General features: G+C 42.2%; 1 protein-coding gene across 1 annotated transcript in view; it reads right to left on the bottom strand.

Annotated features, from left to right (window-relative positions):
- The window catches only part of LOC114656054 (myo-inositol 2-dehydrogenase-like), a 53364-nt gene extending 39962 nt beyond the window's left edge, over nucleotides 1–13402 (bottom strand). The window contains exon 1 of the mRNA XM_028807450.2: nucleotides 12826–13402. Within this exon, the coding sequence (XP_028663283.2) occupies nucleotides 12826–13070 (245 nt within the window). The 5' untranslated portion in view covers nucleotides 13071–13402. The remainder of the gene's footprint in view (nucleotides 1–12825) is intronic.
- Nucleotides 13403–26684: the final 13282 nt, after the last annotated feature.

Here is a 26684-nt window from a genome sequence, read left to right as displayed (position 1 = left end):
CTGCGTCTGTTAATAACCTGCTTTGTAAGATGAGGCCAACTACTTGTGTACTGGACCCCAACAATAATAAACTCATCCCTTGACACTGGTTCTGTGCTGCTAACTTTTAAAATTGCTTCTGTAACCCCAATGTTAAAAAAGTCTGGTCTTGATGCTGACAATCTTAACAATTTCCGGCCTATTTCCCACTTACCTTTCCTGTCAAAATTTCTTGAGCGTGTTGTAGCTTCCCAACTCACCAATTACCTAACCTCTAATAATTTGATGGAACCCTTTCAGTCTGGTTTCAGGGCACGGCACAGCTGTGAAACTGCTCTGCTACGGGTAACCAATGATTTGCTTATGGCAGCAGACTCTGGACAAACCAGCATATTAATTCTGTTAGACCTCAGTGCAGCATTTGACACTGTCAGACATGACATCCTACTGTCCAGAATGGAGAACATGCTGGGTATCTCTGGCACTGCCCTCCAGTGGTTCAAGTCCTATCTGACTGATAGGCAAGAGTTTGTTAGTCTTGGCAAGAGCAGATCCAGCTCAGCGCCAATCACACAAGGAGTGCCTCAAGGCTCTGTCCTTGGTCCTCTGCTTTTCTGTATTTACATGCTTTCCCTTGGCCATAATATCCGTAGCTATGGACTGGGTTATCATTTTTATGCAGATGATACTCAACTCTACTTCAATGTTAAAAGTGGAGCTTTCTCAGCTCACAACCTGCCTTAGTGAAATTAAAACCTGGATGGAGCAGAACTCTTTAAAATTAAATTGCAATAAAACAGAACTCCTGCAAATTGGGACTAAAATGCAACTTAATAAAATGAGCTCCTTCCCAGTCTATCTTGGCAGTGATCTCATCAGACCTGCCTCTACTGTAAAAAATCTTGGTGTCATTTTTGATTCCTCTCTCTCTTATTCTGCCCACATAAATCACATTAAGAAACTTTCTTACTTTCACCTCCATAACATATCCCGTGTTCGCTCCTTCCTCTACTTTTCTAATGCTGAGAAACTTGTCCATGCTTTTATCACATCCCGCATCGATTATTGTAATTCCCTACTGGCAGGTGCCCCTTCTAATCTTATATCACAGCTCCAGCTTATTCAAAACTCAGCTGCAAGAGTCCTTACTCGAACCAGCAGCAGCGAGCACATAACACCCATCCTGCTCCGTCTCCACTGGCTCCCTGTGTCTTACAGAATCAAATATAAAATCCTACTAATAACTTACAAAGCCTTAAATAACCTCGCGCCAAACTACATCAGTGACCTTCTCCATCACTGTGTGCCTGCCCGCCCACTAAGGTCCTCTGATTCTGGCAATCTTGTTGTGCCCCTCACTAATCTACACTCCATGGGTGACAGGGCCTTCAGCTGTATAGCGCCCAGACTCTGGAATGACCTACCAAAATTAGGTCAGCTGACTCCATGAATTCTTTTAAAAAACAACTCAAAACTCATCTGTTCAGGAACACTTTTAGCTCTATTTGACTTTATTACCCTTCTCTCAGTTTACTTCTCTGTCAAGATGGTAATGTAACCTGTGTGTGTGTGCTAGACCATCAATTATGTTGTCTGTTTATTTTTTTTTTCAGAATTCACTGTCAAAAAGACCTACAAGTATTAGAAATGTCTGAAAAGGTAGAATATGCAATGAAAGAAATATTTTACCAAGGGAAGAATTAACTGAAAATTAAGAAATTGGTTGGACCAAAACCCTGTTACCAATATGGACCTTCAGGAACTCAGTATAAGAACCCTAATTTAAGAATTCTATAATGAATATACTGCCTATAGCCTAAAACTGACGGACTAAAGTAGACACCAGCAGAGAAAAAGTCAGAATGAATTAATTTCAAATGGGTGCTGCTATGGAATTACAGACATGGAAAAACTCAAGACCGTATTGTTCAGTACGTCACCAATATTGGGCAAAACTGCTATTGGTTGAGACCCAATGCCTGTGGCATTTTTTTTTTTTACAATCCAGATAATGAAAGATATATTATACTGTTTAATACTGACATTTTAAGAATTTCCTGCATGGTGAAGCTAAACTCTCCTGACATGTTTTTTATGCTATTATGCCATTCAGAAAAGTGTTCTTTCCCTTGTGATTAATTGTCCACTATATACACTATAAAGCAAGTTTTTTAGGCTATGCTATATACCAATACACTTCATTATTTTTATCATATTCCTTGTAATAAATCTACTCTTATCATGGAAAGTACTGGCCCCACAGAAGTGTAAAAACAATAAATACCCTTCCAGAATGGGGGCAGAATGGTATGGTGGGGGCACGTTTGTTAATGTAAAGTAATTTCTTCCGTCTTGCTATGAAGAAACCCAAGGATACTGTGGAAAGCCAAGCTGAAAATAAGATACAAGTAGCACAACAAAAACTGACTGTTTGCAGGACCAAATGAGCTGTGTGACCAAAACATGTGACTAGAGCCAATATGTCTGTTACTTATTCCTTATCAGGTTATTTTAAGAGCATACTGTGCAGCTAACCACAGAAGTTTTCCACTGCCTTAAATAATAAACACCACATGCTAAAAAATGAAGCAACACAAGACAGAAGGAAACAACAGAGGGTGCACTGGTTTCTAAGAGAGATATAAAAATAGTCTAAAAATAAAAAGGCAAGTACACAGCAGTGAGACTGCTGAGGCAACATTTGCCCATTCTCCAATATTTTCATAAGATGGATGTAAATAAAAAGATCCCTCAAAGCAACAATCTGTCAACTGCCATTTATGTTTCTTGGATTTGGATAACAGAAACAACTGGAAAACCAGCAAGAAAGACACAAACTCCATGTAAACTACTGAAAGATACCCAAATTAAAACAAAATACCAATTTATATAATCTGCATTACTTCAAGTTAGGAAAACAAAAACTCTTACAGTATACAGTATTTCAAAATCAATAACAGAATACATTTAATTGATTTGAAAGCTTAAATCAGAATATTCTTAAGGAGAATGCCAAAGCATCTGTCCATGGCCTGAAGTTGAAACGTAATTGGGTTATGCAGCTGGACGATGACCCAAAACACAAATCTGAGTGGTACAGAAGAAACAAAATTAAGAGCGTTGAGTAGAGTAGTTAAAATCCTGATATGAACTCAATAGAGTTACTGGACCTGAAACAAGAAGTTTGTTTATAAATCTACCAATACATTTGAATTAATGCAGTCCTGCAAATGGGAATGGGCTATAATTCTTCAAAACTGATGTAGAATATTGATATTAAATTATGGAAAGTATTTAGTTTCAATTATTGCTGCTAAAAGGTGCTGCAACCAGGTGTTTCAAATATGGGCAAAACAGCTCCTTCACATAGGCAATGTCAGAGTAATGGATAACTTAGATTCATGAATAAAAAGAGAAATGATTTAAATACAGGTAAAATTCTGTTACAATGAATAGCTTTACAACAAAATTTTCATTACAACGAAGTATTTTTTGGTCCCGACAGTTTCCTCATATGGCACGAGTCTATAGAAATCTTGTTACTACAAAATATATTCAGCAGATACTTTCATTACAACGAAGTGCCCAAAAGACCTTGAAATGCCTGAATGAATCATCCACAGAGCAGTTAGTTCTGTGGTTACATCTCAGTTGTGCACAACGATCCCCAAACAGAAAAGTTGGAAAAATTTTTTTCTTTCTTTATTCGAACTTCCCTCATACTGTTTTTTTTATTTTTTTTTTGCTGTTTTTGTTTTCAGTGATTTTCAGTGCTACCTTTTGCTTATTGCTCGTCAACATTTGAAAAACATCCATTGGAATTTAACTCACTGTCACCCTCCTACAGAAATGGCAGACACAAAAAAACAGTAACAGTTCAAATTAGGAAGAAAAAATAAATAAATAAATAAATACATTTTTCCGGCTCTCGATTGAGGCAAAAAGAAAAAAAGACGTTGCCAGTGAATTCAGAATTACATCATCGACACGGTCATCTTTCTGCAAAGACCGAGCAAAAAAAGAAGAAAAATCTTGGGTTGCAAACTTATGCGAACTGCTGCATTTGAAGATGTTGAAAAAGCAGTTTTTATGTGGTTCAGTGATGCTCATTCAAGAAACATTCCTATTAATGCGGCACTCATTCAAGAAAATGTGAGGTTTCTAAACTCTCGAGACCTCCCCCAACTGGACAACACACCAAACAGTGTCCCAAAGTGCAATCACCCCGTCTGTGGAAGACTGTTTATCCATTGCCGGGGCAACAGCAGGCTCATAACTCTGCTGCGTCTCTCCACCAAAGCAAACTCGATGGGTGATGCAAGGAACATTGTAAATGCAGGGCACAGTATAACCTAGCCACAACCCTGCCTGACTGCTGTGTCTGTGTATAGGAGAGTGGCAGATCACGCAACAATAACCATGCTGTTCCTGTTTCAAGCTGAATAAAGCTGGTGTTGCTAAAGTACTGAGACTAAACCTCGTGTTTTGGGTTGCAAAACAGGGACTTATAGCATGACCCCGATCTTTTATGATTTGCTTCTGTGGCGCCTTACTGCACCTGCTGTGAGCCTGCTGTTGCCCTGCCCTGGCAACGGACAATCAATCTTCCACAGACACGGCAATTGCGCTTCGGCGTGTCCTCCCCGTTGGGTGGGATCCCAAAAGAGTTCAGAAACCTCACAATATGAAGAAGAAAAGGATGATTCGGCTTCTGATTGATAACTGTGCTGCCCATAATATTCGTCCACATTTAGATAATATTCGCATTGAATTCCTCCCACCCAATTGCACAGCAGTGCTTCGGCCATTTGGGCATCATACGCACCCTGAAAGTGTATTATCGCGAGCAAATGCTGAGAAAAATTCTCGTCAGCATAACTTGTAGACAGGAGGAGATTAAAATTAATGTGAAAGAAGCTATTGAAATGATTGCAAACACCTGGGGCCTCATGTATAAACGGTGCGTACGCACAGAAATGTTGCGTACGAATGTTTCCACACTCAAATCGCGATGTATAAAACCTAAACTTGGCGTAAAGCCACACACATTTCCACGGTAACTCATGGCCTGGCGTATGCAATTTCTCCTCTCGGTTTTGCAGACTGGCGGCACCCAGCGTCAAAGCAGTGCTACTGTTCCTGTGTGGTCTTTCTTAGATCCACATTCCTGACGCGGCTTTATAAATACACTGAAACTAACTGCATATTGTTTATTAGTGTAATGCATCTGATTGTAATTAACCTGCAGCAATATAATGGTTCAGGGAATAGCCATAGTATTTCAAATACCATAACTGCTTTAGCGTTGTTTCTCTCACCACATCTTCTTCTTCTTTCAGCTGCTCCCGTTAAGGGTTGCCACAGCGGATCATCTTTTTCCATATTACTCTCACTGCACCACTAGAAGTATTTATATCACTGTATCTGAGTGGGGAATCACACCAGTAGCTGATCGGAAAGAGAATTATCGGTACACAGCATGAAGCAGACGCTGACTCAGCCATGGCAAAACACTTTAGAGACTTCCCTGTACAGACTTCGCAGTTTAGAAAAAGTTTCATCCCAAGAACTCTAAACGCACTCAATCAGTCCATCAAGTGCTCCTTGTAGAACTGTTTACTTATAAGTACAATTACCTCACTGTAAACTTGCACTACAGTTATAATATTGCACAACCTGCGCCACTTTATACAACGTGTATTTACATATGATGACTATATCATTTTTAAGATGAAATGCAGCAAAATATGTTGATTATACAGATAAAACTTTAAATTCATTTAAATAATCTGTATTGTTAATAATTAAACATGTGAGGACACGGTGCCGCAGCGCTAGCTAGTTCAGGGATTGTTCCTGCATTGCGTTGTATTCTTGCGCTGACGCGACACTGGAAAGATAGACGGATAGAATAATTAAACATGTACTACGAAGATATTTCAATGTTCTTTAAAAGTTCTGAAAAATCGGCGTTCTAAGCTTACAGATGGCTTCACGTATATTACAGAGCTGATTGTGTGGGCGATTGGGTATTTGGACAGAAAAAAGTAAGGACAGGAATTGGAGGTTAGTACGTTTGAAAGAGACAGTACTGTTGTGATAAATTATTTCATTGAAGGTCGTGCATGGCGCAGCAAGCCTCTTGCGTGAGATATGAACAATCACTGCGCCACCGTGTTCCCATGTTTAATAACATGCTTTCATTCCTATCATCATGAAAATGATATCACGTATACATCTCAGTATTTTAATTATTCAGAGAGCTGTAATATCACGAATGTAATGGATTATGTGTCCTGTCGGAGAAAGAGAAAGCCCGTTTAAGAAGAAGGTAGTGATTCACACACAGAGCACAAAGAAGATCAAATACAGAACAAAGCATTTAACGTCCTACTTTAGTTACAATGGGATTTGAGAAACTAGTAAATTAAACGATTTTAAGATGAAGTTTATGATGTTCTACTTTAATGGCAAAATAATCTATGTGATTAAAGTGGAAATTTCGAGATTAAAGTTGACATTTCGTGCTTTTTTCCCCACTGTGTGCCTATTTTTTTTGTCTTTACCCTAATAAGCTTTCATATGACACTCAGACGGTGGGCTACGACTTTCCTTTTCACAGCTACTTTGATATGTGATTTCTTTTTTATTTCGGGCACTGTGCGACTTTGTGAATTTGAGCTTTCGAGTTTCTCCGACACTCTGTCACTCGATCAGCTTCCTTTTGTGGATTATACCACTGTTTAAACCAACAAATAGTACGTTTTTCCTTTGCCTCCACTTGGTATTCGCTGAAATTCTTATATTTTCCCCCGTGCTTTTCCCATTGTCTTTTCTCAGAAGGCTATTAATATCGATTTGCATATTCAAAGAGGCGTAATTCTGGGAGGAGTTGGGGGCGGGACAGAAGGCGCGTGCACGTGCGTTACTTTTCACGCTGATCGGGATTTATGTAGTGGAAGAACGTGAAAGTTTGCATACTACAGATTCCTGCATCTGGATTTTTATGTGCATACGCACATTCCCGCTTTTGTGGTTACGCCATGTTATAGTGCGAGTTCTACGCACGGCGTTACAGATGAGGCCCCTGGACACAATTTAAAGAAAGCACTATAGTGACAAATACATACTCTCATTACTACAAAATTTTCATTACAACAAAATATTTTTAGGTCCCTGGCACTTTGTTGTAACGGAATTTTACCTGTAGTGTATTATGTGCTCACTCAGGTTCACATTGCCTAATATTGTATTTTGTGTAAAGGTCTAAAGCTATTCGCTGTGGCAGTTTATGCAGCACTATTATAGCTTCTAATTTGGGAACTGCATGCACAGTACACAATTTACAATATCAAAGTTCATATGGTTTACTTTTTTTAATTAAAGAAAATGATGACTATGGGGACCAATCCAACAACACTATAATTTGAAGTTTAACTCCCTAAAACTCTCTATCCTTCACCAGTATGTTACTCAATTCTTTGATTTTCTGAAATCTAAATTTTAATCCTGTCAACAAAGAAATATCCTGTTCATACCATGAAAGGGCAAGCCACATAAATGTTGAAGCTGAACCACCTTCATTGCTACTTCTTTTTGATTGTCAGTGGTGCTTTTCTCCTTGAATGCAAAATAGAACAAATAGACCATGTTGCAACTGGATGTGTCCCTAGTAAGGGTGGACATGTTTAAAATGCATGTTAAAATTTTCTAACAGTTTAAAGTTTTCCATTTTTCAAGAAGCAAGAATATTACAGATGGATTCTGTAAGTCAAGATGTACACTTCAGGGGCCTCATGTATAACGCCGTGCGTAGAACTCACACTATAACATGGCATAAGCACAAAAGCGGGATTGTGCGTACGCACAGAAAAATCCAGATGCAGGAATCTGTGCGCACGCATACTTTCATGTTCTTCCACTACATAAATCCCGATTTGTGTGAAAAGTAACGCACGTGCACGCGCCTTCTGTCCCGCCCCAACTCCTCCCAGAATTACGCCTCTTTGAATATGCAAATCAATATAAATAGCCTTCTGTGAAAAGACAATGGGAAAAGCACGGGAGAAAATATAAGAATTTCAGCGAATACCAAGTGGAGGCAAAGTGGAGTTGGTTTAAACAGTGATATAATCAACAAAAGAAAGTTGATCGAGTGACAGAGTGTCGGAAAAACTCGAAAGATCAAATTCACAAAGTCGCACAGTGCCTGAAATAAAAAAGAAATCACATATCAAAGTCGCCGTGAAAAGGCGAGTCGTAGCCCACCGTCTGAGTGTCATATGAAAGCGTATTAGGGTACAGACAAAAAACATAGGCACACAGTGGGGAAAAAAGCACGAAATGTCAACTTTAATCTCGAAATTTCCACTTTAATCACGTAGTTTATTTTGCCATTAAAGTAGAACACCATAAACTTCATCTTAAAATCGTTTATTTTACTAGTTTCTCAAGTAGCATGTTAAATGCTTTTTTCTGTGTTTGATCTTCTATGTGCTCTATGTGTGTGAATCACTACGTGCTTCCGTTCTTTCTCTTTCTCTGACAGGACACAGAATGCATTACATTCGAGATATTACAGCTCTCTGAATAATTAAAATACTGAGATGTATACGTGATATCATTTTCATGATGATAGGAATGAAAGCATGTTATTAAACATGGGAACACGGTGGCGCAGTGATTGTTCATATCTCACGCAAGAGGCTTGCTGCACCATGTGTGACCTTCGATGAAATAATTTATTACAGAAGTACTGTCTCTTTCAAACATACTAACCTCCAATTCCTGTCCATACTTTTCTTTCTCCAATCGCCACACAATCAGCTCTGTAATAGACGTTAAGCCATTTGTAAGCTTAGAACGCCGATTCTTCAAAACTTTTAAGGAACATTGAAATATCTTCGTAGTACATGTTTAATTATTCTATTCGTCTATCCTTCCAGTGTCGCGTCAGCACCAGCAAGAATACAGCGCAAGGCAGGAGCTATCCTTGAACTAGCTATACGCTGCGGCACCGTGTCCTCACATGTTTAATTATTAACAATGCAGATTATTTAAATGAAGTTAAAGTTTTATCTGTATACTATAAGCAACATATTTTGCTGCATTTCATCTTAAAAATGATATTGTCATCATACGTGCTTTATAAAGTAGCGCAGGTTGTGCAATATTATAACTGTAGTGCAAGTTTACAGTGAGGTGATTGAGTGCGTTTATAGTTCTTGGGATGAAACTGTTTCTGAAACGCGAGGTCCGTACAGGAAAGGGTTTGACGCTTTTTGCCGTGGTTGAGGTAGTGTGTACTTGAAACTGTATACCGATAATTCTCTTTCCGATCATCTGCTGCTGTGATTCACACTCAGATACAGTGATATAAATACTCCAAGTGGTGCAGTGAGAGTAATATGGAAAAAGATGATCCGCAGTGGCAACCCTTAACGGGAACAGCAAAAAGAAGAACAAGATGCAGTGAGCGTAACAACGCTAAAGCAGTTCTGGTATTTGGAATACTATGGCTATTCCCTGGCCCATTATATTGCAGCAGGTTAATTACAATCAGATGCATTACACTAATAAACAATATGCAGTTAATTTCAGTGTATTTATAAAGCCGCGTCAGGAATGTGGAGCTAAGAAAGAAAGGATGAGCACACAGGAACAGTAGTTTGACCATTCTGTGGACCATTATATTGTTACAGGTTAATTACAATCAGATGCATTAAATTTATGAACGATATGCGGTTAATTTCAGTGTATTTGATAAAGCCGCCGCCGTGGATGTGGATCTAAGAAAGGGTAACCACACAGGAACAGTAGCACTGCTTTGACGCTGGGTGCCGCCAGTCTGCAAAACCGGGCGGATAAATTGCGTACGCCAAGGAACGAGTTACCGTGGAAATGTGCGTGGCTTTACGCCAAGTTTAGGTTTTATACATCGCGATTTGAGCGTGGATAGGTTCGTACGCAACATTTCTGTGCGTACGCACCGTTTATACATGAGGCCCCAGGTCTGTTTGTCTTGTATACTCTGATTGAAAGGCACCAGTGGACACTATTTCTCCTCTACATGTGTGTTCTGAACTTGTAACTGCAGTGAGCACAGACTAAACAGAATGCCACTCGCCTGATTATGGAGTACAACTGAGGAACAGTACCATCAAAGTTACTTTTAAAGAAACAAGCAACAAGTGTATTAGCAATAAAACAGTAATTTTACAGGACTGTGCTTTGTATTTTATTGCAGCTTTCTTTCATACAGCACTGTAAGCCAAGGAGTAAAAAAACAGTGCTTCATAACAACATTCCACAATGTGCACCTCCCCAGGACTATCTACTCTTTAAGCATCTTCCTTGTATTCTCCTCCATGATGCTTAAAACACAAAACACCAATTATAGGGAATCACTTTTATTCACCTAAACAAAATAGTAAGAAAAAAAAACATTTGCTTGTTATTACCTTAAACCTATAAAATGCTCATATATTTACTAAATGTAATTAAAATGTACAAAAGACACCATTAAATGTAATTAAACATTTACTAAATGTAATTAAAATGTACAAAAGACACCATTAAATATTTAACAAAGCATAAGCCTAGGCAGACACCTTTCTGAAATATCAATATCCTGTGTACCCTATGGCTGCAGTTAAATGGTACTTGCTTTTTGCTCTCTAGATCTATTTTTCTGTATATTCAATAAATTTAACCTATACTAGGATGATGTACAAAATAATCTGATCCTTTTATCCAATAAATAGTATACAGAGCATTATCACTGGTAGAGAGAATCATGTTTCAACCATGTTTATACCCAAAACTGACAGGAAAGTTTTTTTTGTTTTTTTTTAATAAACAAAGTGGAAGCCAGCTGCAGCTGTAGACCTACCACCTGCTTCACACAGCAAATTCAGTGCTAGTAATCTCACTGTACAGTGGGGGAGACTTATTCACGAAGAGTATTAGATTTCAAAAAGATATAAACCCACATATTACTGGGACCATATTTTAAAGCTGTCCATTATTTGTAAAAACTCAAATTTAAAGTAACCTACACAATCTGTTTTAGTGGTAGTGTGCTATCTGCTGATAGTAGATATACTTACAGTAACTCTGCAAAAGCTTCCGAGTGAATCAATATTTGCTGTCTTGACCATATCCAAAGTCTTTCCTGCTTGCTCACAGCTGCAAAAGTACCACCTCCAGCTGCACAGCACTTCTCTGGGCGTACATGTGCATCTTTGGAGACAATTCTTATTCCCAAAGCTACGGAGCTGACATATTGCAAAATCACTTATCTCCACTGGTCTAACAAGTTACAGGCAGTTTACCTTACAAACCTGCTGCAGATAACTATGCTAAATACTTAATGGTTAGGCCATGATGTAGAAGATCCATAGGTTACATGTAAATGAGATGCCACTGTATAACATTAAATACAGCACAAATAAAACAACCAACTCTTTATATAGGTTCTGATTTTTCACCACAAACACCTACAGTTTTGGTAGGCTATTTAAGACAATGAACCTTTAAAGGCCAGATGTAATCAAAGGAAATCAAATACAGACACGCCACTTCTTCACCAAAATGGGTGGGTAGGAGGAGAGCCCTTTGGCTCTGCTGGGCAAACATGAAAATCAAAATGAAGTTTGAAGGGTCTTATGGACAAAATTCACCTCTTCACTCTGCATTCATACCGAAGATTGTAGGTATTCAAACACTACTCTAACCTCCCCCCACTTTTCTTTACACAATCAAATATTTAGTTACCATTGCCCATCTCTAAATGATCTCTCTTTCTCTGGTATGGTGCAGTCTATGGTCTGATAATGAACCTTTGTATATTGCCTTCTCTACTGACTTATGGTTTTGACAATGGTTCTGTTCATGTTCTGCTGCTCTTCAGTATCTGTAGACTTCAACTAAAAGACACATTATTGACCAAAGCAAACTTATGTTAGATCCAGAAATGCTTTCTTTGATGCATGCTAACAAGCTCATGATATATATTTTACTTTACTTTTTTATACAGATCAATAACATTTGAGGAAGATATGACATTTCCATATCTGCTGTAATCTATACCACATATTCATATACAGTACTACTGCTATTGAGCTTATTGCAGCTACTAAAACATAACATAGTAGAGGTTATCTGGTTCCAACCGATTTCTCCATTTCAAAACGCATGGTTGTTTATGCTTAATATCGGGTTCTCTCCAAGTTTCTCTTGATGCTGTCAATATTACATTCTTGGTTGTACGTGAGTTACTGCATGTCATTTTGACACAATAATGACTCCTTCTTTGCACTACAATGGGCCTTGCTGTTAAAAGCTACATAAAAAGTGACTGCAAAGTATTTACAAGCTATGAAGTTAACACTTTAAACAATAAACAAGGCAAAGCAGACCGAGTTTGAAACCGAGCCTGTTGTTATCTGTGTTGAACATGCACAGCTCAAACTGTGTACATCTGAGATTTTTTTTCTCCAGTTTATTCTATTATACTTCCCAAAGAATGGCATATTAACTGGGATCAATCAATAAGTTAGTCCTTTATTAGTAAGTATTTGTTGCAGCATGCAAAGGTGATTTGTGCCTTTATGCAGGTGCTGCCTGAAGTCATTTGTGCCTCTAAAGCCAAAGCATGACTAAATAAGATTAATCGATTTACATTAAAAGCATTTAAGTCTAAAGATGAAAAGATTTACACACTTCGTGCCATTTTGATGGTTGTTTATACCTCTTTCCTTATAATGTGCATCATTAAATAGTTTTACCAATTGTGCTACAATGCAGATAACGAAACACTGAACTCTGTCTTTTGTCAACACTCACATTAAGGAAGACTTCCTTTCCCACTGCTGCTTAATCAGCCTTCTGTTGCGGTAGTGGCGTGCTGAAGCCAGGTGCTCCAGGATCCGATCCCGTCGAACTCTCATTGGAATCCCGCAGGACCGACAGTAAAGAAGTTCCACAAGAGTTCTCTCTCCAGATTCATGCTGCTCCACTACATGCCTCTTCACCGCCAGGTCACTGAACTCAGCTGCATAGTCATGGAGAGTCTTTTTTTTCCTTCCCATTGCAAAGCTTAAAAACGAGAACTGCTTTTCTGCGTCTTTACTGCACAAGTAGGAAAATAAAGTAAACTCCAGTTAGATAAAACGTCACAATAGGAGCTAGTGCATCTGACTTTCATGGGACGAAGGATGGCTGTTAAAGTACTTATAACCTAAGTCTTACAATCCATGTATTACAAAAACAAGTAAAACAATCCCATTTGGAGAATGAAATAAATTCTGAGAAAGAAAAACTATGTACTGTTTCAAATGTTACACTTTTGTCTTACTGATAAATCAAATGTCTTAATATGAAAATGGCAGATTACGTGACTACAGTACTTTAAAAAATCTTCAAGAATATGTTATCATTACACAGAACTGCGAGGTGGGTAGTGATCGTCAACGCTTCATAAAAACATAGTTCTAGGTCAACATTTTTAAACTTGTAACTAGAATGGTATACATTTCACTTTTTTCCTTATTCCTTTCCACTTTATAGCGTGTCAACGTTTGCACTTTTCGCGGTTGATTTACCTATACAATTCTAGGTGGTATGTATTTCCAAGGTTTCTAATTGCTCGTGTAATGTTCACCTTCGAGGTTATTAAATTTCCCAAATAGTAAAATGAACAATTCATCCGCCAAAGCCATATGCCACTTTGTAACGTGGACGTCGTCTACTTTAGTGAGTTTCCAAATGCACGTCTCCCGTGTACTTGCAGTTTACTTGCTGACATGCATGAAACTTTGTATTTTTAACTCTTTAAAGCGACTTAAAGTTGAAGTTCCAAGGCGGCAGTTTTCAACTTGCCCGAGCCAGTTTATTTTGACAGCTCCGTGCGCCCCATTATTCGGGCATCTCTTATTATTGCCGTTCTCACCAGCACTTTTGCAGCCTTTAACATGCATTCCGAACGTATTTCCCTGGCAAGTAGTCTCCCTGTCCTCCACCTCCCTGGGGCTGCAAGTTCAGATTGTTTTCCATCGGCAGAGGCTCCAGAGCAAAGAAACTAAACCCGGGATTGTCCGTATCACTTCTTCTTAGTTCTAAGGACTGGGTAAAGTTGGCTGCCTTGTCGGACTCGTACAGGACGCCACGACCTCTTTTAATCTCTTCGCTGTCACCAGTTCACTGATTCGAAGTGAAGATTCGCGCACAACATCCGTTGGAGCTAATTTTGGTTACACCTCCTCCAAGCAACAAGGGCGGAGTGATCAGCGCCATTCCACCCATTTGGCAAAATCTTTTACCGCGCCACCTTGAGGGTGGGAGGTGGAACAACATGATACATCCCCGCTATACGCTGGAATGGTATTTGTGGCAATAAAATAGTAACCATGCGGTAAAGCGATATACTGAATATTAATGAGTTCACACACTGTGAAGAGGTGTAATTAAATAAAACTAATTAAATTATTATGAAAAGTCATCTAATTATTATGAAATACAATTTCATCATTGTATTATTATTGCAGGGCGGCACGGTGGCGCAGTGGGTAGCGCTGCTGCCTCGCAGTTGGGAGATCTGGGGACCTGGGTTCGATTCCCGGGTCCTCCCTGCGTGGAGTTTGCATGTTCTCCCCGTGTCTGCGTGGGTTTCCTCCGGGGGCTCCGGTTTCCTCCCACTGTCCAAGGACATGCAGGTTAGGTGGATTGGCGATTCTAAATTGGCCCTAGTGTGTGCTTGGTGTGTGGATGTGTTTGTGTGTGTCCTGTGGTGGGTTGGCACCCTGCCCAGGATTGTTTCCTGCCTTGTGCCCTGTGTTGGCTGGGATTGGCTCCAGCAGACCCCCATGACCCTGTGTTCGGATTCAGCGGGTTGGAAAATGGATGGATGGATTATTATTGCAGGATTTATTTCAAAAGTCCTCTCCTTTAACCGCCACCTTATCGTGGTGGAGGGGTTTGCGTGTCCCAATGATCCTAGAAACTCTGTTGTCCGGGGCTTTATGCCCCTGGTAGGGCCACCCAAGGCAAACTGGTCCTAAGTGAGGGATGAGACAAAGAGCGGTTAAAACCTCCTATGATGAAAAACAATTTTGGACGGCGTTTTCCCTTGCCCGGATGCGGGTCACCGGGGCCCCACTCTGGAGCCAGGCCTGGAGGTGGGGCTCGATGGCGAGCGCCTGGTGGCCGGGCCTGCACCCATGGGGCTCGGCCGGGCACAGCCCGAAGAGGCAACGTGGGTCCCCCTTCCCATGGGCTCACCACCTGTGGGTGGGGCCAAGGAGGTCGGGTGCAGTGTGAGTTGGGTGGTGGCCGAAGGCGGGGACCTTGGCGGTCCGATCCTCGGCTACAGAAGCTGGCTCTTGGGACGTGGAATGTCACCTCTCTGAAGGGGAAGGAGCCTGAGCTAGTGCGCGAAGTTGAGAGGTTCCGGCTAGATATAGTCGGACTCACCTCGACGCACAGCTTGGACTCTGGAACCAATCTCCTTGAGAGGGGCTGGACTCTGTACCACTCTGGAGTTGCCCCCGGTGAGAGACGCCGAGCGGGTGTGGGTATACTTATTGCCCCCCGACTTGGAGCCTGTACATTGGGGTTTACCCCGGTGGACGAGAGGGTAGCCTCCCTTCGCCTTCGGGTGGGGGGACGGGTCCTAACTGTTGTTTGTGCGTATGCACCGAACAGCAGTTCGGAGTACCCACCCTTTTTGGAGTCCCTGGAGGGGGTGCTAGAGGGCATACCTTCTGGGGACTCCCTCGTTCTGCTGGGAGACTTCAATGCTCACATGGGCAATGACAGTGAGACCTGGAAGGGTGTGATTGGGAGGAATGGCCCCCCTGATCTGAACCCGAGCGGTGTTTTGTTATTGGACTTCTGTGCTCGTCACGGATTGTCCATAACGAACACCATGTTCAAGCATAGGGGTGTTCATATGTGCACTTGGCACCAGGACACCCTAGGCCTCAGTTCGATGATCGACTTTGTGGTCGTGTCGTCGGACTTGCGGCCACATGTCTTGGACACTCGGGTGAAGAGAGGAGCAGAGCTGTCAACTGATCACCACCTGGTGGTGAGTTGGCTTCGATGGTGGGGGAGGATGCCGGTCAGGCGTGGTAGGCCCAAACGTGTTGTGAGGGTCTGCTGGGAACGTCTGGCAGAGCCCCCTGTCAGAAGTAGCTTCAACTCCCACCTCCGGCAGAACTTCGACCACATCCCGAGGGAGGTGGGGGACATTGAGTCCGAATGGGCCATGTTCCGTGCCTCTATTGTTGAGGCAGCTGACCGGAGCTGTGGCCGTAAGGTGGTCGGTGCCTGTCGTGGCGGCAATCCCCAAACCCTTTGGTGGACACCGGCGATAAAGGATGCCGTCAAGCTGAAGAAGGAGTCCTACAGGACCCTTTTGTCCTGTGGGACCCTGGAGGCAGCTGATAGGTACCGGCAGGCCAAGCGGAATGCGGCTTTGGTAGTTGCTGAGGCAAAAACTCGGGCATGGGAGGAGTTTGGGGAGGCCATGGAGAACGACTTTTGGACGGCTTCGAGGAGATTCTGGTCCACCATCCGGCGTCTCTGGAAGGGGAAGCAGTGCAGTGTCAACACTGGATATGGTGGGGATGGTGCGCTGCTGACCTCGACTCGGGACATTGTGGGTCGGTGGGGGGAGTACTTCGAAGACCTCCTCAATCCCATTAACATGCCTTCCAATGAGGAAGCAGAGCCTGGGGACTCAGAGGTGGGCTCCCCCATCTCTGGGACTGAAGTCACCGAGGTGGTCAAAAAACTCCTTGGTGGCAGGGCCCCGGGGGTGGATGAGATACGCCCGGAGTTCCTCAAGGCTCTGGATGTTGTAGGACTGTCTTGGTTGACACGCCTCTGCAACATCGCATGGACATCAGGGACAGTGCCTCTGGATTGGCAGACCGGGGTGGTGGTCCCCCTCTTTAAGAAGGGGGATCGGAGGGTGTGTTCCAACTACAGAGGGATCACACTCCTCAGCCTCCCTGGAAAAGTCTGTTCGGGGGTCCTGGAGAGGAGGGTCCGTTGGATAGTCGAGCCTCGGATTCAGGAGGAACAGTGTGGTTTTCGTCCTGGTCGCGGAACAGTGGACCAGCTCTATACCCTTAACAGGGTCCTGGAGGGTGCATGGGAGTTTGCCCAGCCAGTCTACATGTGTTTTGTGGACTTGGAAAAGGCATTCGACCGTGTTCCTCGGGGAATCCTGTGGGGGGTACTCCGAGAGTATGGGGTACCGGCCCCCCTGATAAGGGCTGTTCAGTCCCTGTACGATCGGTGCCAGAGCTTGGTCCGCATTGCCGGCAGTAAGTCAAACCCGTTTCCAGTGAGAGTTGGACTCCGCCAGGGCTGCCCTTTGTCACCGATTCTGTTCATAACTTTTATGGACAGAATTTCTAGGCGCAGCCAGGGCGTTGAGGGGGTCCGGTTTGGTGGGCTCAGGATTGGGTCACTGCTTTTTGCAGATGATGTTGTCCTGTTTGCTTCATCAGGCCGTGATCTTCAGCTCTCTCTGGATCGGTTCGCATCCGAGTGTGAAGCGGCTGGGATGGGAATCAGCACCTCCAAATCCGAGACCATGGTCCTCAGCCAGAAAAGGGTGGCGTGCCCTCTCAGGGTTGGTAGCGAGATCCTGCCCCAAGTGGAGGAGTTCAAGTATCTCGGGGTCTTGTTCACGAGTGAGGGAAGAATGGAGCGTGAGATCGACAGGCGGATCGGTGCGGCATCCGCAGTAATGCGAGCGCTGCATCGGTCTGTCGTGGTGAAAAAGGAGCTGAGCCGCAAGGCGAAGCTCTCAATTTACCAGTCGATCTATGTTCCTACCCTCACCTATGGTCATGAGCTATGGGTAGTGACCGAAAGAACGAGATCGCGAATACAAGCGGCTGAAATGAGTTTCCTCCGCAGGGTGTCTGGGCTTTCCCTTAAAGATAGGGTGAGAAGCTCAGTCATCCGGGAGGGGCTCAGAGTAGAGCCGCTGCTCCTCCGCATCGAGAGGTGGTGAGGTGTTCCGGGCACGTCTAACCGGGAGGAGGCCCCGGGGAAGACCCAGGACACGCTGGAGGGACTATGTCTCTCGACTGGCCTGGGAACGCCTTGGGATTCTCCCGGAAGAGGTAGAAGAAGTGGCCGGGGAGAGGGAAGTCTGGGCATCTCTGCTCAAGCTGCTGCCCCCGCGACCCGACCTCGAATAAGCGGGAGACAATGGATGGATGGATGGATATTCCAAAAGTGCCATATTTCTGAAGACCGTTTTTATTTCACAATGTGCCTTTTTCGAATGGTACATTTTCGAATCGGTCTCTTTTAATGCCATCACTATTTATTTCAAAATTCCTCTTTTCGTGATAGTTTGTTACTTGTCAATTAAGACCAGATCTGTGAAACAGGTCCATGGCGGTGCGGCTTTTAAAAAAATTGGGTCTCAGGCTTTATGAATGTATATGCACTTTGGAGAACTTAATAGGGGGACTGGCTAATTGTACGTCATGTACACGGGCACAATTAGCGCTGCCATCCCTCAGATCAGGCTTTTCAGATTGTTCAGTGCACCTGCACTCATCAGGCATAAAATGGTCTGAATATGTCTAAAAGGGTGAAAGAGAAATGATTGAGAATGAGTGGAGAGAAATAAATAAATCAGAAATTTTAAATTATTCAAGAGAGATAAAGAGAAAGTAGGGCAGAATTGGGTGATTGAGCTAGTATGGAAGAGAGGGGGAAAGGTGATCAGAATGTCCCAAGAGAAAGTAAGAGGAACGGAGCTCCAGAGATGGGGTTGCTACTGTTAATAATAATAATTCATTGCATTTATATAGCGCTTTTCTCAGTACTCAAAGCGCTATGCACATAGGGAGAAACCGGGAAGCAAACCCACAATCTTCCACAGTCTCCTTACTGGACAGCAGCAGCACTACCACTGTGTCACCGGGGAGGCTGATTGTTCCCCAGGACCAAAGAATAGTGGTGGCATGAGGGAGTCGGGCTTAGTGGGTATCAACGGGCATCGGAGGATGGTGGTTGGGACAAGAGCCGATCAATGGTGTCATTGCCCTTCTGAGAAGACCAGCACAGTGAGCAAGGGAGATGGGGTAGAAAGAGAAGGAGAGAGAGAAAGATGCACTAGGGCACAAGAGGATGATGATTAAGTCAATTCTGACTCTCCTTTTTTTCTTGATTTTTAATGTACTGTATTTATTGGATTTATTTATTGATGTTTATCTTTCAAGAATCCTCTGTTTTTATAGAGATTATTTATTGAAAGAGTTTTGCACTGCACTTTTTGAACAAGGTTCAACATTTCATACGCGCCAGACATTGTTGTTTGTGTCATAATTGTTCTTGCTAAGGTAATATTCTATCCCAGGGACATTTCTAGCTTTAGCACGTTTTAGGGGCTTGACTCCCTCCTCTGATAATGCCATGTTAGATGGAAAAGCGGATAGGGGGTTACCATATGGAGTTTTTGCCCAGTCAAAGAAATGGGTTTTTGTGCAGTTGTCCTTGAATGTCAGATTGTGGAATGGGAGGAAGAAGGGCTGGGCTTTCAAAGATTAGGGATTGGAAGCTTAAGTCCATTGGATGGGTTTGGGTGAGGCTCTCAAAGATCAGGGTGTTCATGCATGAGATCAGCAGCTAAAGTTCCAGGAGCACACCCCCAATGATGCCACAGATCTGTCTTTTAATATCAATAAAATTAAAGGGATGGCATTGACATCAGGAAGGAGGAGACAGATCATCTACACTGGAGAGGAAAGTGTGGAGAGGTTAAGCAATTTTAAATTTGTTGGAGTCACCATCACTGAATGATGCAATAAGGGCACAATACATCTTAATTACTATGAAGAATCCTCACCAATGCCTTTACTTCTTTGGACATATATGGAAGCTTTGGTGTTTCTATACTCACAAACTTGCATAGGTGCACAGTGGAATCTGTCCTCAATGGAGACTGGTATGGTACCTCATCAGATCTGCAAAGGTCCACACTGGACCTAAATAAGCAAACCTCTTTGCCTTTTCTCTCAGATGAGGTGTACCACTTTTCTGTCCTCCTAGTACCACAAAAGAACTCATTTGGCTTCAACTCAACTCACTTCCCAAGTCTAGATGTTCTGCAGTCAGGAAGTAGATCTTAAATCCCTATTCTGGAAATACTTCAAGATTTTGTTGTATCCTATAAAATTCAGGACAGCTTGTTTACAGTGACACCTACTGATTTTGAAAGAAGCATACCACAGGTGATCTTCAAAAAGACAAACCTGTACTGTATATTCAGAGTGGGGCAGGATACTCCCACTTGTCTCATTGGGGTTAGCCTTTCTGCCATTGCACTTTGGAGAGCTGGCCCATAATGATTTGTCAATGGATCTGCCAAATATGTTATTTAATTTTTAAATATGTCACTGAAGTCTATGTCATATGAATACATAGGTTCAAAGAAATATGAAGGTCAGAATTTTTGGATAAAAAAATCTAATTAAACATCTTTTGTTTAACTTTTGGATTTATTGAAAAGAAATCTAAATGGTTAAATAAATTCAATTTCCATAATACAAGTTACCATAAAAACTGCAATCATTTTCAGAATCTTAAACATTCACAAATGCATCAGCAACTTCGTAAACATGTAATAATAAGTAATATCTGAATCAAAGTTTACATAAAATATTTAGTGCATTTTTGATTATCTATCTATCTATCTATCTATCTATCTATCTATCTATCTATCTATCTATCTATCTATCTATCTATCTATCTATCTATCTATCTATCTATCTATCTATCTATCTATCTATCTATCTATTGTAAGTAAATGGACGCTTGGTGGTGCTATTGCCCACCTTTCCCCAACAGATAGATGCTCCGAACACAGGTTTAAAAGCACCAAGAAGAATTTTAATGTTCTTCTTAAATAGTTCCTCCAAAGCACCCCAGCCACAATAAATACACAATGAATAAACACAATAAATTTCCTCCTCTCCTCCCAGCAGCTCTGTCACACTCCCTCCCAACTCTGGCTCACTTGCTGGGTCTCCACTAGTCCTTTATATAGTCCTTCACCCGAAAGTGCTCCTGTCCTTCTGTCAGATGGAGACTTGTATTTTCTTCAGCCCGGAAGTACTTCTGTTCTTCTGTCCCTGTGACTTGGGAGTACTTCCGGGCTATATGGGAAACAAAAATCCCGCTTCTCCCTGCAGCGTTACACAGCGGCACCCATGGTATCCAGCAGGGCTGTGAAGCCGAACTCCATCTCCCATGGTGCCCGCAGGAATCCGGGGCACCACTAAGCTGCAGGGAAGTCACCATGTAGCGTCCCGGTCGTCCATCACACTATCTATCTATCTATCTATCTATCTATCTATCTATCTATCTATCTATCTATCTATCTATCTATCTATCTATCTATCTATCTATCTATCTATCTATCTATCTATCTATCTATCTATCTATCTATCTATCTATCTATCTATCTATCTATCTATCTAACAAGACATACACCAATCAGCCACAATATTAAAACAATTGACAAGTGAAGTGAGTGACATTGAATACCTTTCCAAAATGATGCCTGTCAAGGGGTGTGATATATTAGGAAGCAAGTGAACAGTCAATTATTGAAGGTGATGTCTTGCAAATAGGAAAAATGGGCAAGCATAAGCATCTGTGCGACTGACATGGGCCAAATTGTGATTACTAGACGACTGAGACAGAGCATCTCCAAAATGGCAGGTGCTGGGCGATGTTCCCAGTATGCATTGTTTATTACCTACCAAAAGTTATCCAAGGAAGGACAACCAGTGAACTCGTGACTGAGTTGTGGGTGTCTAAGGCTCATTGATGCGTGTGGGGAACAACAGGGCATTCTGACTGCTTGCTCTGTATGGGGCTGTGTAGCTGCAGACTAGTAACAGTGCCCATATTGACCCTTGTCCACTTCCAAATGAGTCTATAATGGGCAAGTGAGGGTTTTGGAATAAAGTTACTTTGTCTGATGAATGAAGTTTTCTTTTAGATCATTTGGACAGCCAGATGTTTGTTTGCATCATTTTTATGGGAAAGAGATGGCAGCAGGACACACAATGGGAAGGAGGCAAGATGGCCAAGGCAGTGTATGCTCTAGGCAATGTTCAGCTGGGAAACCCTGGGTCCTGGCATTCTTATGGATGTTACTTTAATACGTAACATCTATCTAAAATTGTTTCAGATCATTTAGACCCCTTCATGGGAATTGTATTCCCTGATGGAATTGGCCTCTTTTAGCAGGATAATGCACCGTTCCACTGCAAAAATGGATCACGATGTTTTGAAGAACATGACAAACAGTTCAAGGTCTTGACTTGGCCTCCAAATTTCCCAGTCTGAATTCTTCTCAGTCTGATTAAGCATTTGTGAGATTTGCTGAATATGCAAGTCTGATCTAAGTCTAAGTCTGATCTCTGCATTGCAACTTACAGTATTTAAAGGATCTGCTTCTAACATCTTGGTGATACCATAAGACATCTTTAGAGCTGGTCAGAGCTGTTTTGGAGGCATAAGGGGAGAGAGAGAGGTTGGGAGCATGTGGTGATTGTAGCGTGTTGCTGGATGCACCACACAACAAACCACTTGGATTAGGACCGAGTGCAGCCATGCAACGGGTGACACCTCAGCACCACACTGGAAGTGTGAGGTTTTTTTTTTAAAGGGGCTGGAGTTCCAGTCGTTCCACCAACCCCCAAGTTTTCCCTGCAAGTTGGAGGACCTGCTTGGAGTTCTGGATGCAGGTGAATGTCCTACCCACGATGGAGGTTAAAGGCTTTGCTGAAGGCCCAAACGAAGTATAGTCACTTCTGGTGTTTACAGTATTTGAACTTACAACCTTCCAATTGCCAGCACAGATCCCCAGCCTCAGAGTTGCCACTCCACCACATAAGGGGGGTGGGGATGTCTACAGGCACTTGGATTTAATGTTAAGGCTGATCAGTGTAATTGTGCATGCATTGATTACCAGCTGCTTCATCCTTGAAAAATGGCATCTGCTAGCCAGGGAGATTTTGCTAACCTCTTGCTTGTCCTCCATATTATGTCACTCTCACTGGTAATGTCAATGTTTCTGTGTATTATCCACTTAGAGCACCATCTGACATACCACACCATGGTGACTCTTGCCTATCGTCTCAGTCTTGTAGAAGCAATTTATACTCATTATGGTGCATACCACGTTTAGAAATACCTTGCCAGAGATGTATTGTTTGTTTAAAAAAAGCACAGACATGCTAGATTATACTACAGAATCACTTTAAGAAAGAATAATGTATATATATTTTAGTTAAGTTTATTTTTATACTCCAACCCACTCTGAAGACATCAAGAACACACTCACAGGTACACCAATATAAATCTGTAACAAAAAAGTACAATATCAAGCACTTATATGGAATGCATGCATGTACACTTACATAATCAATTAATACATTTAAAATTGTATATTTACTTACAATAATTTCTCCAGAGGTGGAAAATAAGGTTTTGAGAAAATAAACTTCCAATGCTGTTATGCAGTAACGTAACATACTGTAATGCTCTTACACATGCTTAATTAATCCATTTAAGGGTCAAGGGAAGCTGGATCCTATCTTAGCAGCATCAGGTACAAGGCAGGAAGCAACCCTGGAAAAGACACCAGGCCACTGCTTACCTTGAAATAATTTAAGTCAAAAATAAGAAAGAAGTAAAAATGAAAAAATAAAAAAATGCATGTTTAAGATTTTTATTGAGTTTTTAGCCATGTTTACTGAGAAGTCATTACATGTTTCTTCTCAACTGGATCAAAAACAGAAAATGAAAATGTTTATAGACAAAGTTGTTTAATTACACAGTTGCAAGACTCACTAGAAAGTTAAATTCATGGTATTTGGTAAATTATCAGGAATTTATCAATGATCAGTCCCATGTCGGTCGCACAGATATTCTGCATAAAGAAATATGTAAGATAAGATTTATAGACTACTACAACATTATGGATTACGGTTATGGATAATACAGTCCAGGAAATGGATGGATGAATGATCTTATAATTATTTTGGATAACATGAACACATTAATTTAGATGTTTAATGGATTCACGTGAAAGTTAACAGAGTGAGCAAGGTATGTTCTACACCAAATATTATATACAGTGCATCCGGAAAGTATTCACAGGGCATCACTTTTTCCACATTTTGTTATGTTACAGCCTTATTCCAAAATGGATTAAATTCATTTTTTTCCTCAAAATTCTACACACCACACCCCATAATGACAACGTGAAAAAAGTTTACTTGAGATTTTTGCAAATTTATTAAAAATAAAAAAATTGAGAAAGCACATGTACATAAGTATTCACAGCCTTTGCCATGAAGCTCAAATTGAGCTCAGGTGCATCCTGTTTCCCCTGATCATCCTTGAGATGTTTCTGTAGCTTAATTGGAGTCCACCTGTGGTAAATTCAGTTGATTGGACATGATTTGGAAAGGCACACACCTGTCTATATAAGGTCCCACAGTTGACAGTTCATGTCAGAGCACAAAGCAAGCATAAAGTCAAAGGAATTGTCTGTAGACCTCCAAGACAGCATTGTCTCAAGGCACAAATCTGGGGAAGGTTACAGAAACATTTCTGCTGCTTTGAAGGTCCCAATGAGCACAGTGGCCTCCATCATCCATAAGTGGAAGAAGTTCGAAACCACCAGGACTCTTCCTAAAGCTGGCCGACCTTCTAAACTGAGCGATCGGGGGAGAAGGGCCTTAGTCAGGGAGGTGACCAAGAACCCGATGGTCACTCTGTCAGAGCTCCAGAGGTCCTCTGTGGAGAGAGGAGAACCTTCCAGAAGGACAACCATCTCTGCAGCAATCAACCAATCAGGCCTGTATGGTAGAGTGGCCAGATGGAAGCCACTCCTTAGTAAAAGGCACATTGCAGCCCGCCTGGAGTTTGCCATTAAGCACCTGAAGGACTCTGAGACCATGAGAAAGAAAATTCTCTGGTCTGATGAGACAAAGATTGAACTCTTTGGTGTGAATGCCAGGCGTCAAGTTTGGATGAAACCAGGCACCGCTCATCACCAGGCCAATACCCTCCCTACAGTGAAGCATGGTGGTGGCAGCATCATGCTGTGGGGATGTTTTTCAGCGGCAGGGACTGGGAGACTAGTCAGGATAAAGGGAAAGATGACTGCAGCAATGTACAGAGACATCCTGGATGAAAACCTGCTCCAGAGCGCTCTTGACCTCAGACTGGAGCGACGGTTCATCTTTCAGCAGGACAACGACCCTAAGCACACAGCCAAGATATCAAAGGAGTGGCTTCAGGACAACTCTGTGAATGTCCTTGAGTGGCCCAGCCAGAGCCCAGACTTGAATCTGATTGAACTTCTCTGGAGAGATCTTAAAATGGCTGTGCACCGATGCTTCCCATCCAACCTGATGGAGCTTGAGAGGTGCTGCAAAGAGGAATGGGCGAAACTGGCCAAGGATAGGTTTGCCAAGCTTGTGGCATCATATTCAAAAAGACTTGAGGCTGTAATTGCTGCCAAAGGTGCATCGACAAAGTATTGAGCAAAGGCTGTGAAAACTTATGTACATGGGATTTCTCAGTTTTGTTATTTTTAATAAATTTGCAAAAACCTCAAGTAAACTTTTTTCACGTTGTCATTATGGGGTGTTGTGTGTAGAATTCTGAGGAAAAAAATGAATTTAATCCATTTTGGAATAAGGCTGTAACATAACAAAATGTGGAAAAAGTGATGCGCTGTGAATACTTTCCGGATGCACTGTACATTTGAACATTAAATGGATTGTCTCTCTATTATAAAAAAAATCCTGGGAGGGAGACTAGGGAGATGAGACATGATGTTCTCGGAAGACAATTTGACATCCCGCGAGAGACATTTTAACATCACGCGAAGATAATTTGATGTCCTGCGAGAGACACTTTAAAGTCATGAGAGACAAGGCAGTAAGACAACATTTAAAACAAGTTCACGGACATCTAACCAAGCAGTTGTTGGAATGCTTTTGGCAGACAGACATCATGTGCTCCCAGCTCTTAAAACAACAAGTGACAAACAGAACACACAGCTTCCCAGCAGCAGCAGCAGGAAGCCAGCAGATGATCCGACCGCTTCTCCTTAGTATGCGTTCAGCCCCCCCACCCCCCTTTCACAACGCGAGCGGCAGAGACGCGAAGTGGCAAAAGGACAGCTGCTGTACAGGCTTTGAAATGATCAACGCAAAATGCAACAAGCAGAAAATACAGCTCGTCAGCAGCAACAAGCCAACAGATGACCTGACTGCAACTCCTTAGAGTGTGTTCAGCCCCCCCCCCCCCCTTCACAATGCGAGTGGCAGAGACACGAAGTGGCAAAAGGACAGCTGCTGTACAGGCTTTGAAATGATCAACATGCAGGGCGACAAGAAGAACACGCAGCTCACCAGCAGCAGCGCAGAAAGACAGCAGATGATCCAACGGCATCTCCTTAGCGTGTGTTCAGCCACCCCCCCCTTCACAACACGAGCAGTGTTATACGTCCTGTGAGAAAGATTTAACCACGCCCGGGGCCGGAAACAAAGGACAAGTGTTGTTTTTACCAAAGTTTTAAAGTAAAAGTGAAAATAATGTATATGTAACAATTCCCATGAAAATAACAATCTCTTTAA

The sequence above is a fragment of the Erpetoichthys calabaricus genome, chromosome 8 (genome assembly GCF_900747795.2).
Source record: "Erpetoichthys calabaricus chromosome 8, fErpCal1.3, whole genome shotgun sequence".
NCBI lineage: Eukaryota > Metazoa > Chordata > Cladistia > Polypteriformes > Polypteridae > Erpetoichthys > Erpetoichthys calabaricus.
The sequence above is the reverse complement of the archived record's forward strand: the minus strand, read 5'-3'. Positions and strand labels throughout refer to the sequence as shown.